At 36.9% G+C, this 15,271-nt stretch overlaps 1 protein-coding gene across 1 annotated transcript; it reads right to left on the bottom strand.

The window, feature by feature from the left end:
• Positions 1-7,777: 7,777 nt before the first annotated feature.
• LOC102729244 (olfactory receptor 2C3) lies at positions 7,778-8,737 on the bottom strand. The gene is given in 3 exon segments (XM_031034158.2): positions 7,778-8,374; positions 8,376-8,455; positions 8,458-8,737. Coding segments are annotated over 3 exon segments (957 nt in total).
• Positions 8,738-15,271: the final 6,534 nt, after the last annotated feature.

Genomic DNA, 15,271 nt, shown 5'->3' with positions numbered 1-15,271 from the left:
TATCTATCTATCTATCTATCTATCTATCATCTATCTATATCTATCAGTCATCTATCTATCATAATCTGTCTATCGTCTATCAATCTATTATCTATATCTACATATTCTATTGATTCTGTTTTTTTGGAGAATGCTAATACTTTCCAAAAAGTAATAAAAATTAAGTATGTGTAGGTTAACTTTTGCATAAGTTTTACTTATTTTTTAAATCCTAAATTCTTTAGGTTCATACCCAGTTTTCATATTTATTTTCTTATGTTCAAACAACCATTTCCTTGAAGAGAAGCTTTGCTTTTATTTTCAATCCAGACATCCTCACTGGATTTGTAGAAATTAAAAAAAAATGTGGGTATTGTAGAGAATGAGGAGGGCAAGTTCGTTTATGTGTATACTACTTTACTTTCTGATTTCTCCAGGTAAAAGGAAGTTTGTTGTAATCTTTCTTTGCTTGTACCTTTTATGAAATCTCTGAAATTTTTTCATGGTTTTGTCTTTTGGTGGTTTTGATATTTTTATACTTGTATGTACTTGGCATTGCAAATTGTAAGGATAAGCACATGTACTCTAGCTTCTGGTGCAGCTTCATATGTATGTCCTGTGGACCTATATAAACAACAGTATTAAAACAAGTTTTTAGGTTATGTGGAAATAAGTCACTTAGGATTACTAATTTGCTTGTTTTCCTTTATATTTTTGGCCAGGAAACAATCATATAGCACCATTCTAACTGTTTAGAGAATCCATCCTGTGTTTTGTTTTAAGACCTCTTTTTTTGAAGATTTTATTTATTTATGTGAGAGAGAGACAGAGAGCGTGAGAGAGGGCACAAGAAGGGGAGAGGTAGAGGGAGAAGCAGACTCTCCACTAAGCAGGGAGCCCAATGTGGGACTCCAACCCAGGACTCCAGGATCATGACCTGTAGCCAAATGCAGACGCTTAACTGACTGAGCCACCAGGTAACCCACCCAATTTTTATATACCTGCAGTATTAATTATAATAAGATTGATAAAGGTCAATCAGGATAAGGTTGTAAGCATTTTCAACTATTTATGAAAAACATCATTTATAACTATCAGTGAACATAAACAATTTTGTCTAATAAATATTCTAACATACACAGCTTCCCATAGCTAATGTACAGAAGAGTTAAATATTAATATTAAATTAGTATTATTAATAATAATATTAATTATTAATAATAATTAAATATTAAACATCTGTGTTTTACCAAAAAGTACTTGAAAGCTTTTTAGTAAATGTATGTAAACACAAATTTTTTTTCATTTTGACAAAATACAGATTTAGAATAGTTGCTTTGTTGGATCATATTTAGTTATCCTTTAAATGTACCCCTTTCCATTCTAAACAAAAGAAATCTCTATGCCAGCCTTTTTCCATCACAAATGCTTTTGTGTCAATGTGTTCTCGAGGTTTGACATGAAATGTGATTCCAGTTTGTACACATGGTTCCCAATAGCATTTTGGTTAAGGCCTATAATATCTTTAGTCTATGCAACTGTACCAGTTTTTCTTGCTTCCTTTTCTTTCAATTTATTTATTTAATATGCATATTCAAGTATAATTAGCATACAGTGGTGTATTAGTTTCAGATGTACAGTATAGTGATTCAAAAATTACATACATTACCCAGTGCTCATCATAAGTGTGCTTTTAATCCCCTTTATCTATTTCACCTATCCCCCCCACCCACTTGCCCTCTGGCACCCACTACTTTGTTCTCTGTATGTAAGAGTCTGTTTTTGTTTGTCTCCTTTTCTTTGCTCATTGGTTTTGTTTCTTAAATTTCACATATGAGTGAAATCATATGGTATTTGTCTTTCTCTGACTGATTTAGTTTGCTTAGCATAATACCCTCTAGCTTCATCCATGTCGCTGCAAATGGATTGTGGTTTCACACCTCACAGTTAGGTCTTTAATCCATTTTGAGTTTATTTTTGTATATGGTGGAAGAATAATAAAAAATGAGAATAGGTTAAGGGAACTCAGCAATATCATTAAACATAATAACATTTGCATTACAGGAATTCCAGAAGGAGGAGAGAAAAGGGGACAGAAAGTTTATTTGAAGAAATAATAGCTAAAAACTTCCCTAATCTGGGGAAGGAAACAGACACCCAGATCCAGGAGTACAGAGAGCCCCCAACAAAATCAACCCAAAGAGGTCCACACCAAGACATATACTAATTAAAATGACAAAAAAGTAGTGATAAGGAAAGAATTTTAAAAGCAGCAGGAAAAGAAAACAATTATGTACAAGAGAAACCCCATAAAACTATCAGCTAATTTTTCAGCAGAAACTTTACAGGACAAAAGGGAGTGACATGATATAATCAAACTGTTGAAAGGAGAAAACAAAAACAAAAACAAAAAACCCTGCAACTAGAAATACTCTATACAGCAAGGCTACCATTCAGAATAGAAGGAGAGATCAATGTTTCCCAGGCAAACAAAAGTTAAAGGAATTCATCACCACTAAACCAGTCTTACAAGGAATATTAAAAGAAATTCTTTGAGTGGAAAGAAAAAAAACCATAATCAAGAGTAAGAAAATTAGGATTAGAAAAAATTCCACAGTAAATGCAAACATAATAAATGTAGTAGATTAATCACTTATAAAACCAGTACAGAGGTTAAAGCATAAAAGCAGTAAAAATCAATTATATATACAAAAATCAGCCAAAGGATTCACAAAATAAAAAGATATAAAGTATGACATCATATATGTAAAATGTGTGGCGGGGGTGAATGAATCTACATTTACTGCTTGTCAGTAGTTCTTGCTGTGCACTTGGTGGCAGTCAACCTTGTACATCAGAGATGCCCCTTGCACCTGTATAAACTTTATCAACTTTGAGCCACTTATTGTTGGTATGACAGTGCAACTTATACTTTAAATACTACTCAAAACCTAGAGGAAGAAACATTTTCTGAAGAAATAAGACTACATTAATTTACAGAAAATCATAATCACTTTTTTTTTTTTACTTTGTCATGGACTATATTGAGTTGTTTACTTACTTCTCATCACTTAATTCTTTACAGCAACCCCATGAGGCTGGTGTTATTGCCCCACCTTATAGATGAAGAGGACAGGGTTCAACAAGGTGGATCTATTAACTGAGAACCCATAGTCACTAAGGAGCCAGGTTCCACAGCAAGTATGACCTGACCTAATCCCATACTCCCAAGCCCTGTGCTGCCTGGCCTTTTTTCATTATGGACACAGTGGTCTTGGTCCTATAAAAATGTGAATTCTCCTCAAATTAATTTACAAATGTAGTACAATACCAATCAAAGTCCCAATGAGATATTTTTGAGGTTACTAGGAAGGGACCCTGGTATGACATTTAATCTGGTAAAACAAAACATTGTAACAACCATGAAAAGTCTAAATTGAAAAAAAAAGAAAGAACAATGATCCATGTCTTGATCTACTAAATGATAAAATATCCTATAAATCCACAGTTACTAAAAGCATGTTACTCATATAGAAACTAATAAATATTACATGATCAGAATTGATATTCTCCCAAATAAATGTATATACATTGGAAATTTAGTATATGGCAAAGGTATAATTTCAGGACAATGGTGAAAGTATAGCTAATAAAATTAATTGGGAACTCTTAAGTAAACATTTGGAAATATTAAATATTATTGCTTCTTTCTCTCACACACAGTCACTGTAGATGGAATGGATTAAAAGGCTAAGCATAAAATAGAAAACTGTAAAGCAACAAGATAAACATAATCTCTAAGTATAACTTCAGGCATCAAGCTATAAAATCGTGTCCTTTCCCAAATAGTCTGAAAACACAAAACAATATTCAGTTGGGGTCTCTAAGACCCTTTATTACCTAGACCTCTGGGATCTCTCAGAACTCACTTCCCACCACTCTTTTTCTCACTACCTTCCAGCCACACCAGACCTTCCCACATATGAATCTCTTCTTCCTCTAAATCCTTTGCACTCCTTTCTCTTGTGATTTCCTCTACACCCATATTGTGTGTCTCCCTCATTTCATCAGGGAGAGCCCACATGGCAGCTCCCAGATCACCTGTTACTTTCTCTAGGCTCACCCCATTGGATTGTTGGTCTTCTTCACCTGTATTCCCCATTGGCTTGCTTACTTGGTGAACTTGTACATCACTTGTCACTGAAAGTTTCGGCTTGGTGAGTGTGATGGTTAATTTGATGTGTCCCTGTGGCTAGACTATCATACCCAGTTTTTGTTCAAACCCCAGCCTAGATGTTTCTATAGAGATATTTTTTAAAGATGTGATTGACATTAAATCAATAGACTTAAAGTACATTATCTTCTAAAGTATAGGTGGATCTCATCCATGCAATGAAGGCCTTAAGAGAAAAGACTGAGCTCCCATGAAGGTGAGGAAATTCTGACTTCAGACTGCCTTTGGGATCAAGATGCAACATTAATTCCTGCCAGAATTTCCAGCTTGCTGGTCTGTCCTGCAGAATTTGGATTTGCCAACCCCCAAATCACATGAGCCAATTCCTTGAGATTAATCCCCCTTCTCCATCCTTCCTTCCCACCCCCCAGTCCTCCTCTCTCTCCGCATGTATGTATCTATCTATGTCACCTGTATCTATGTAAAACCTGCATTGCTGTTATAGAATGTTGCAAGGAGAAATAATTGGGGGAGAAACTTCTAGTACTTGTCCAATAGTCTTGGACAAGGAAAAATGCAACAACCCAATAAAGCTAAGACATAAAATATTCAAATCTCACAGGAGTTAAAAAGGATGAAGTTATGGTTAGCCTCACCAGGTAAAGAATCCCTTTCTAGTTAAGATGCTGGAAGGAGGTTAGGGGAATATGGATTGGGTGGTGAAAGAAAATAGCTGTGATTAAAAGCTCTTATCTCATACTTATCAAGAGTTATGGGGTTTGTTAGCAGCTATGTTTCATGTTAAATTATTGCCCCCCTTCTATATTACTAAGTTATGTGAAAAACAATGGTGGTGGCTAACATTTTAGGTCTCAAAGAGCTTATTCCTTAACTGATATCACTTCTTGTGATATGGTAGCCAATAGAAGTTTCTATGTCCCTGAAGGTGGAGATGTGAACTTTCACCTAAATTAAAGACCAGGATAGAGACAGAGAGCAATGAATATGGACTCTGCCCCAGCAGATTCAGTCTCTACTTTCTCCAACTTGCTCTGTGCTCCATCTGCAGGGACAACACCAGCTGGACCCTAGCCTTTAGCTTGTGGTTGCATTCAGCCAATGGGGGACCATGCCAGGAGGTAGTAAGGATGGAGTAGTTAGGTCAACATATTGACTACTGCTCTTTCATCCTGAGAGTGCCACATCTGGATGTTTCTCTCCCCTAAAAATAACAGCTCCTGTTGAACATCTGTCCTCACACAGCACTTCTGTCTTCTGGTTTCTGTAACTGCTCCTGTCCTCTTGCCTTTGTCTGCAAGTAGTAATGGTCCCCACCGGCACTAGCCCAGATTAATATTGGTTGACAAGTTTAATTATAAACCTAGGTCCTCTGGCTCAAATCCAGACTCATTTCCATTCTTCCTCATAGCTGTGATGTGGCGGCAGTTTCCAGGTTAGCTGGAAGACTGTTTTGGTTTCCATTACCTTATTAACTCAAGGAAGAGGAGTGCACACCCTCTTCTTCACTTCAGAAGGAGAAGTGGTCCTGAATACCACTCCTGTGTCTGGTACCTGAAATGCTTTATAGAGAAGTAGAGAGTGTTACAATATGAAATAGAGAATCAACGAAAACAAATAAGTATGATGTAATATTTTGTATGCAATGGATTCCATTTTTTAAGGCAGATTTGTGAAGTAAATTGAATTGTATCAACAATCTGTTTCCCTTCCCAACTGCCAGTATGTGGGCAATGTTTGTAAAAGAAATACAATTCTTGTAATATTTTCCCCAATGATATATATTCTGTGGAGTATTTTAAGAAAATGATTCAATACAAAAAAGAAACATACATTCCATAACATAGCAAAACATAAAATAAAAGTAGCCAAATGTCTACAAATAGAAATAGTTGGAAACTAGGGAATACCTACTAATTACATTGTTATACATTATTTTCAAAAAACATTGTGAGACTGTGTCAGTATAAACATTTTTATGTCATTTAATGTTGAAAGTACTCAAGAAGCAGGAGGGCACTCTGAAACTGATGTCTGGATTAAAATACGAGCTTCTTGCATCCAAGTTCTATTAATTTGGACCTCAGTTCCCTCATTTATAAAATGGGGACAATAATGGTGCCTAATTAATAACTTCACTGTATAAGTTAAGTGAATGAAGCCAGATAATTTTTTTAGAAATATGCCTGGCAATACTAAGCAGCTATGATGTCCCAGGGTCCTGGGATCAAGCCCCACATCAGGCTCCATGCTCAGTAGGGAGTCTGCTTGAGATTCTTTCTCTCCCTCTCCCTCTGCGCCCCCCCCCAACAAATATGCTCACTTGCTTTCTCTCAGATAAATAAATCTTAAAAAAAAAAAAAGAATGAATGCATGCATGCTTGGACGTATGAGAAAAGCAAATGTGCCAGTGAGTGAATGAAAACATCTTTACATATCCTAAAAAGGAAGGCCTAGAGTTGAATAGGAAAATCAGTAGTTCGGTAGTTATAGATAAATCAATGCAGCATATTATTGACGAAACCACTGATTTGCTGGAAATCTGATTGCAGTTCTACTCTTTTTTTTTTTTTAAGATTTTAAAAAATTTATTTATTTGACAGAGAGAGATAAAACAAGAGAGGGAACACAAGCAGGGGGAGTGGGAGAGGGAGAAGCAGGCTTCCCACGGAGCAGGGAGCCCGATGAGGGGCTCGATCCTGGGACCCTGGGATCATGACCTGAGCTGAAGGCAGACACTTAACAACTGAGCCACCCAGGCGCCCCCACAGTTCTACTCTTGAGATGCTTGCATTTTCCAACTCCTCCTCCAAAAGGGGTATGAAATGTTTTATTCCCAACTCTTCCAACACTAAATGTGTGAGATTTTTCCCACCAATAACCAACTCTCCAACTCTCTGGACACCTATATTAAATGAAATTCTGACACTAACACCCAGAGTTAGCACAGACCGCCAAAATTTGAGGGCTCATTGGCATAAATCAGGTATGATAGAAATGGCCTCATTATGAATAACAAAAGATGTACCTCTCACCCAAGTCACTCAGGAAATTCCAAGGGTCTTAGAAACTCTGTGCCATCAGACACAAAGGGTGAATTTATATATATTTCTTATTATATCACAATGGGTCACAGGCAAAATGGTGAATATGTTATGGATAGATAGATCTAGAGTTAAATCTCAACATAAAATCTTAATAGTTTTGTAATTAGTTAACGTTTATGAGATTAATAATATTTGCCTTGTGGAGTTGTTACACATATTAGGGAAAAAAATGAAAAAAACTTCACAAAGATCATCATCTCAAAGGCAATTACTCTAAACAATTAAAAAAATAACAACATATATAACTATACAAGCAATTAACAGTAAGACTGCATACATATTACACATATATAACAATATAAACAACTAATAGGATTATTAGCAAAAAATAAAACAGAAAATACTTTTTCTTTACCTTGTCCTGAAAATGATGTATGAGCACATTCATATCAGATTGTCACCTACCTTGAACTCAAGCAATATTGGCAAGTATCCTGCCTCCCTAATCAATTTTCATATCTTTCAATCTTTTCTTTCCTCTCACAAGTTACTAAAGTCTCTAAATATGTCCCCATGACCCTGCAAAGCCACAGCAGTTCTCTAACACAATGCGCCGGACAGCCTTCTTCACATCCTTGTTCCTGAGCATGTAAATCAGGGGGTTCAGCATCAGGGTGACAACAGTGTAGAAGAGGGCTATGAACTTGCCCTTTTCATGAGAGTTACTCTTGGCTGGCTGGAGATACATAAAGATGATGCTCCCGTAGAGCAGAGCCACAATGGCCAGGTGGGAAGAGCAGGTGTTGAAGGCCTTCCTCCGTCCTTCTGCTGACCCGATCTTCATCACAGCCCCGGCGATGTAGCTGTATGAGACCAGGATGAGACCCAGGGGCAAGACAACAAAGATAAAGCTGGCCACATACATCTCTATCTCGTTGAGGCTGGTGTCCACGCAAGCCAGTTGCATAATGAGGGGCATCTCACAGAAGAAGTGGTCAGTGCAATTGTTCCCACAGAGTGGCAGGAGCATAGTGAGTGTGGAGCCCACCATGCCGGTGGTCAGACCCCCAAGCCGTGAGGCAAGGGCCAAGCTGAGGCAAAGTTGTGGATGCGTGATGAGAGCGTAATGCAGTGGCCTACAGATGGCAGCATAGCGGGTCATAGGACATGACTGCCAGGAGGATGCATTCAGTTGCCCCCAGCCAGTGGGAGATATAGAACTGGACCACACACCCTCATAGCTTATGGTTTTCTGTGGTCCCCAGAGGTTGACCAGGAGTTGTGGGACAATGCTTGTGGTAAAGCTAATGTCCAGGAAGGAGAGGTTGGCAAGAAAGAAGTACATAGGAGTGTGGAGGTGCGCATCCTTGCAGGAAACCAGAATGATGATGCCATTGACCAAGATAGACACCACATAAAACCCTGAGACAACGATGAAGAAGAAAGGTTCTAGTGAGGGTCGTGCAGAGAAGCCCAAGAGTACAAAGACTTCTGGAGAACTTACATTGACTAGTCCCATCTTCACATGCAGCCGGGAGTGGGACAAAAAGACCACCTGTGGTGAGTGGAGGGTACAGAATATAAGGCCTCGAGTGACTATATCAGTTAGCAGACTTTAAACATAATTTAAACCCATTTTCTTGAAAGCATCTACTGCTCCATGGATGATGCTGCATCATCTTCCTGAACGCCAGTTTGGAGAGACATGAAAATATGCATAGCTGAGGGGAAAACGGACATTCATGCAACGGACATAAATTTAGCATAAAAATCTTGGCACATTTTATTAAAATATTACTCAGGTGTGAAGAACAGAGCAGCTATAAACTCAAAGGTCATCCTTTTCTAAATCCCAGGGAGTGAAATTTATTCATCTCTAAAACAGGAAGTTGACCAAGAAAAATAAACTTGAACACACATGTTTATTCACAGATTTTCAAAATACATGTAGGGTTTCCATCATGCATATGCAAAAATGGGGCTCAGAAAGCTTCATGCGTTTGCTGAAACTTATGCACAGAAGCTGAACCAGTGTGGACCTCACTGAGCCACAATGCTGAGACAATCGTCTGCTTTGCATGTAGCAGAGCAGGGCAGCACTGACGCTCTGAAAAAGCATCTGGGAGATGGATTCTGACCCCCTGCAACCCGGGGAAGCATCGAGAGCTGCAAAGATACGGGTGGCTTCATAATGTGGATGTGAGAGAGGAGAAGTGAATGAGGACAGATACGAGCAATGACACAATGAGGTGATTACCCCATATAGAAAGTCATCTCAAATGAGCTGATGAGGACATAGAAAAGTAAAGGACAGAACTCAAAACCATATTGTTCCCTGTGGATATAAGTGTCCCCTCCATGGAGATATGTAAACTTTGTGGACTCACGTATGAAGAAAATGTATGAATGTCACCAAGAGATGGCAGCCATAAGGTCAATCACGAGGTAACAGTTCAATAGAATTTTTGAGGAAGTAGAAACCTTTGTGGTAATCTGATCTATTTCTGGAAATGTTCAGTGGTTTACCCAAAGTCCCAGAGCTGCTCAGTGCTGGTACTGGAGCTACACCCAACATTCAGATTCTTAGTACAAAGATAACATTCCCAGTAAAGGAGGAGGTTTGATCATTTGCAGAGATTCACCAAAACTGCCCAATAAATAATCATTCTTGAAAATGTGATCTCACCCAAGTCCTGTGACATTATGACAAAGAAAGATAGCATAGTGACAGTTGTGAAAACGTTTTTAATTCAAATTTTAAGTTAATTATGTAGTCACAAACTCTACCCCTGGCTGTAGGTGACCTGCCAAAATACCAAAGACCTCAAGAAGAGCAGGTCAGATTATTGAAATGGATCCGTGTTCATCAACCTAACTGGAATTACCAGAAAGTCTGTGATCCCAGTTCATCTTAAATACTGTAAAAAACAAACAAATGAACAAACAGAAATAAACAAACCCAAGGATGTCACTTACTGATGGTGAGCTAGCAGCAGCATCTCCCTGTATGGAGAGTGGAAATGTTGAATAATGGGGAGTATTTTACTTCAAAGATTGGTAAAACCCATGAATTCAATGGATGTGGCATTAAAAATTAGGAAGGTAGCCATGGGATTTGAGAAACACTAAAAATATTGGAAATCTCCAAGTCATTGGTGGCAGACATGTTAGATTCTGTTCAAATGCATGTCTAAAGAATACATTCTTAAGTTTTAAAATCAGAATAGGTTTAAATTAGAAAGAAACCCTATTTTTTCCTATGAAAACTTTTTGCAAAAGGAGTGAGGATGACTCATAGTGTTTCCAGAACGAGAAATTTATGCCCACTCTCAAAGGACCTAGTGTGTCATAAAACCCGTGTAATCACAAGACACTCATTTTATCCTCTGGAGCATTCAGGAGGGAGACAGAGGGTGATGTATATGTCAGGGGAGTGAAATTGGAGGGAAAGAAGCTTTGGGGATTTTTTTCCCTATTGAATAATTACAATTTCATTGTAATCAAATTAATGATTACTTTTATGAATAAAACACCACTTTAAGTTTTTATACTGCCAAACACTGTTTACCGAACATAAGAATCAAGTCTCTACTCAAAGATTTGTCAGGTAGTGGAGGAGAGAGTCTGAAATATTTGCTCATTACAGTAATTTTGGTACATGTCGCTATAGATTTTCTTTTTTTTCAAGAGAGAAGACAATCAAGAATTTTATTTTTTATTTTTGTTATTTAAATTCAATTAGCCAAAGTATAGTACATCATTAGTTTTTGATATAATATTCAGTGATTCATTAGTTGAGTATATCACCCAGTGCTCATAGATTTTCTTTAAAATTCAATCATATAATTATTGGTGTCCACCACAGCAATGAACTAACATTTTCTTCTTTAAAAATGAGCTTATTTTTTTATTGTATTAAAATACACATAACATAAATTTAGCATAAAAATTTTTTAAGTATACAAATCAGTGAAATTAAGTGCATTCACAGAATATTGCAACCATAACCAACATCTAGTTCCGGAACTTTCTCATCGCTCCAGATGTACCCCCTACCTAGTCACTCTTCATTTGCTTTCTTTCTCCAGGCCTTGGCAAACACTAATCTGCTTTCTGTCTCTAAGGATCTACCTATTGTCAATATTCCATGTATATGAAATCATACATTTTGTGGCTTTTTGTGTTTGGATTCTTTCACTTAGCATAATGTCTTGTTCATCCACATTGTATGAGCCAGTATTTCACTCGCTCTTGTAGCTGAATACTCTTCCATTGTGTGCCTTCTCCATATTATATTTACCTATTCATCTGCTGATGGACATTGGGTGAATTTGTTGGGTATTTTGGCTATTTCTACCTTTGGCTATTGTGAATACAATGTCTATGAACATTTCTCTACAAATTTTGTTTGAATGCCTGTGTCCAGTTATTTCAGGTGTACACCTAGGAGTGGACTCATTGGGTCATGTGATAACTCTGTGATTAACTTATGGGAGAACTGCCAAATTTTTTCACAGTGACACAGCCTTTATATTCCTGCAAGCCCTGCATTGTATGTTCTGATTTCTCTACATCTTCGCCAATACTTTTTATTTTCCACTTAAATTTTTTTGGTAATAATCCTGGTGGGTGTGAAGACATATTTCCTTGTTGGTTTTGATTTGTACTTCCCTAAAGACTGATGATATTGTGCATCTGTTTATGTACTTTTGGTCACTTTATCTTTTTTTGGAGCAGTATTTATTCAGGTCCTTGTTCCACTTTTAATTGCATTATTTGTTGTTGTTGTTGTTGTTCTTAAGAAATGAATTCTTTATATATTCTGATTATTAGATCCCTTATAGATAGATCATTTGCAAATATTTTCTTTCAGCTCTGGGCTGTTTTTTTTTTCACTTTTTTCATAGTGTCCTTTGACAAAGAAATTTTTTTCATGAAGTCCAATCTATTTTTCTTTTGTTTCTTTTGTTTGGGGTGTCATATTTAGGAAACCATTGCCAAATCCAGACTCATGAAGTGTTCCTTCTGTATTTTCTTTTAAGAGTTGCATAATTTTAGCCCTTATAATTAGGTCCCTGATCCTTTATGTATATATGTGTGTATGTATGTATGTATGTATGTATGTTTCAATATGATATTAGATAGGGGTTCAGCTTCATTCTTTAATAGCTATATATCCAGTTGTCCCAGTGTTATTTGCTGAAGAAACTATTTTTTCCCCATTGAATGGTCTTATCATCCTTGTCTAAAATCAATTGCCACAGATGTATGAGTTTATTTCTGTACTTCCAGTTCTGTACCACTCATCTTTTGTTATGTTAGGACCACAATTTTGATTACTATAGAGTTGTAGTAAGTTTTGAAATTGGAAAATGTGAGGTCTGTAAATTTGTGGGTTTTTTTTTCCCATTATTGTTTTGACTATGCTGGGTCCCTTGTAATTCAATATGAATTTGAGAATTGGCTTTTCAATTTTTGCAACAATGACAACAAAAACATTGGGGTTTTGATAGGCATTGCATTAAATCCATGGATCACTTTGGGGAGTGTTGCCATCTTAGCCATATTAGGTCTTCCCATTCATAGACATGGATGTCTTTCTATTCATTTAGGTCTTCAATATTTTCATCAATAGTTTGTTGTTTCAGTGTACAAGTCTTAAACATTCTTAAATTTATTCTGAAGTATTATCTTTCTCCCATGCTATTGTAAATAGAATTATTTTGTTAATTTCCTTTTGGGGTGTTTATTGCTAGTGTACAAAAATACAACTGTATTTTGTGTTTTGATCAAGTGTCTTGAAACTTTGGTGAATTCATTTATTAGCTTTAATAGTTTTGTGGATTCTTCAGGATTGTATACATTAAAAATCATGCCATTTGTGAATATAGATAATTTTACTACTCCCTTTTCATTTTGGGAGTCTTTATTTCTTTTGCTTGCCTAATTACTTTGGCTAGAACTTCAACACAATGTTGAATAGAAGTGGTAAAAGTGGAAAAAGTGGACGCCATTGACTTGTTCCTGATTTTAGGAAGTAATCTTAGTTTTTCACAATTGAGTATGATGTTAGGTGTGGGTTTTTAAAATTATATTACCTTACCACGTTGAAACAGTTTCCTTCTTGAATTACATGAATTGATATTTGTATGTTGAACTGTCCTTGTATTCCTGTACTAAATCTCAGTTATCATGTATAATGCTTTTAATATGCTCTGCAGGGTTTGATTTGCTATTTTTCTGAGGATTTCTGTATCTATATTCATAAAGTACATTGGTCTGCAATTTTCTTTTCTTCAATGTCTTTAGCTGACAGCTATACATTTTTACATATATTCTGTGATAACTTCACTGGATACTATTTCTTATTCCTTTAGCACTGGTCCCTAATTGAACCATAATTAATTTACTCTTCAATTTGTGTAAAGATTTGGGGGAGCATAATTACTAAGACTGAGTTTGCATATTGCACTGGAACTAGCTAGTTCTGGCTATTAGTCAAGCCTCTTAAATTTACTTGTCTTCCATTTTTTTTTTTGATATGCACATTAAAAGATTTGCAGAATATCATTTTAATTTTTAAACTCTGTTAAGGTAAGGTCTGTGTCTATCCTGGTTATTATTATATTCTCCATTGTCCCAATATATGCCTTGATTTGATACCTGGCATGTTGACAACATCCAATACATATTAATTATTATTATTATTATTATTATTCAATGAATGAGTGATTCTGGGTCTATTCTGTTAATGAGTATATAATGCTTTTGATATAACATAGGAATAGAGGCATTGGAATATGTATTTGACATAATTTACTCCAATATGGGTCATTTTACACCAATAATTTTATCTAACTTTTGAATTATCTCTGAATTATGCAGATTACTCCTAATTAACTCTGTAAAGAGCTATTATGAGTGCCACCTCAAAGATGAGGCCACTAGGGCTTTGAGTGGGTTTGCACAAGGTCACATGTCTACTAAATGGCAGGGCAAGGACTGCACATGTTTCCACTCCTAAGTAACATTCCTTTTCTATTTCACACATTCCCTTAGTGACCTCATCTAGTCCAATGGGTTCAAATACTAAATCCTGAAGACTTCCCGTTATATCTGTGACCAGTACCTCTAGGCCAAACTTCAGATTTCTTTATTTTTTTAATTTATTTTTATTTTTTATTATTTATTTGACAGAGAGAGACCCAGCGAGAGAGGGAACACAAGCAGGGGGAGTGGGAGAGGGAGAAGCAGGCTTCCTGCTGAGCAGGGAGCCCGATGCGGGGCTCGATCCCAGGACTCTGGGATCATGACCTGAGCCGAAGGCAGACGCTTAACGACTGAGCCACCCAGATGCCCCCAAACTTCAGATTTCTATAGCTAATTGTACTGTTATGGACAGAATTGTGTCCCCCCATTTATATGTTGAAATCCTAATCCCCAAGGTGACTCCCCTCTACAAGTGCAAGATATACACTATCTGTCTTTTTGTGTGTGTGTTTGTGGTTGTTAATGAATGTGTGTGTGGCAAACTGTGATGGAAATATATGTGTTAGTTTGCTAAGGCTGATAAAACAAAATACAAAACAACAACAACAACTGAGTAGCCAAAACAACAGAAATTTATTTCTCAGAGTTCTGGAGGATGCAGTTCTGTAAAGATCAAGGGGCTATCAGGGTTGGTTTCTCCGGAGACATCTCTCCTTGGCTTGTAGATGGTAACTTCTGTCTGTGTCTTCACATGTCTGTGCATCCCTGGTGTCTCTCTGTGTGTTCAAATCTCCTCTTCTTATGACACCAGTCATTCTGGATCAGGGCCCACTCTAATGGCCTCGTTTTAGTTAATTGCAGCTTTATTTTTTTTTTAAAAGATTTTATTTATTTATTTGACAGAGAGAGACACACAGAGAGAGGGAATACAAGCAGGGGGAGTGGGAGAGGGAGAAGCAGGCTTCCCACAGAACAGGGAGCCCGACGCGGGGCTTGATCCCAGGACCCTGGGACCATGACCTGAGCCGAAGGCAGATGCTTAACAACTGAGCCACCCTAAAGA

The sequence above is a fragment of the Leptonychotes weddellii genome, chromosome 7 (genome assembly GCF_054177405.1).
Source record: "Leptonychotes weddellii isolate Sample4059 chromosome 7, ASM5417740v2, whole genome shotgun sequence".
Lineage (NCBI taxonomy): Eukaryota > Metazoa > Chordata > Mammalia > Carnivora > Phocidae > Leptonychotes > Leptonychotes weddellii.
Note: the sequence above shows the minus strand (reverse complement) of the source record. Positions and strands in the feature narration are given on the sequence as shown.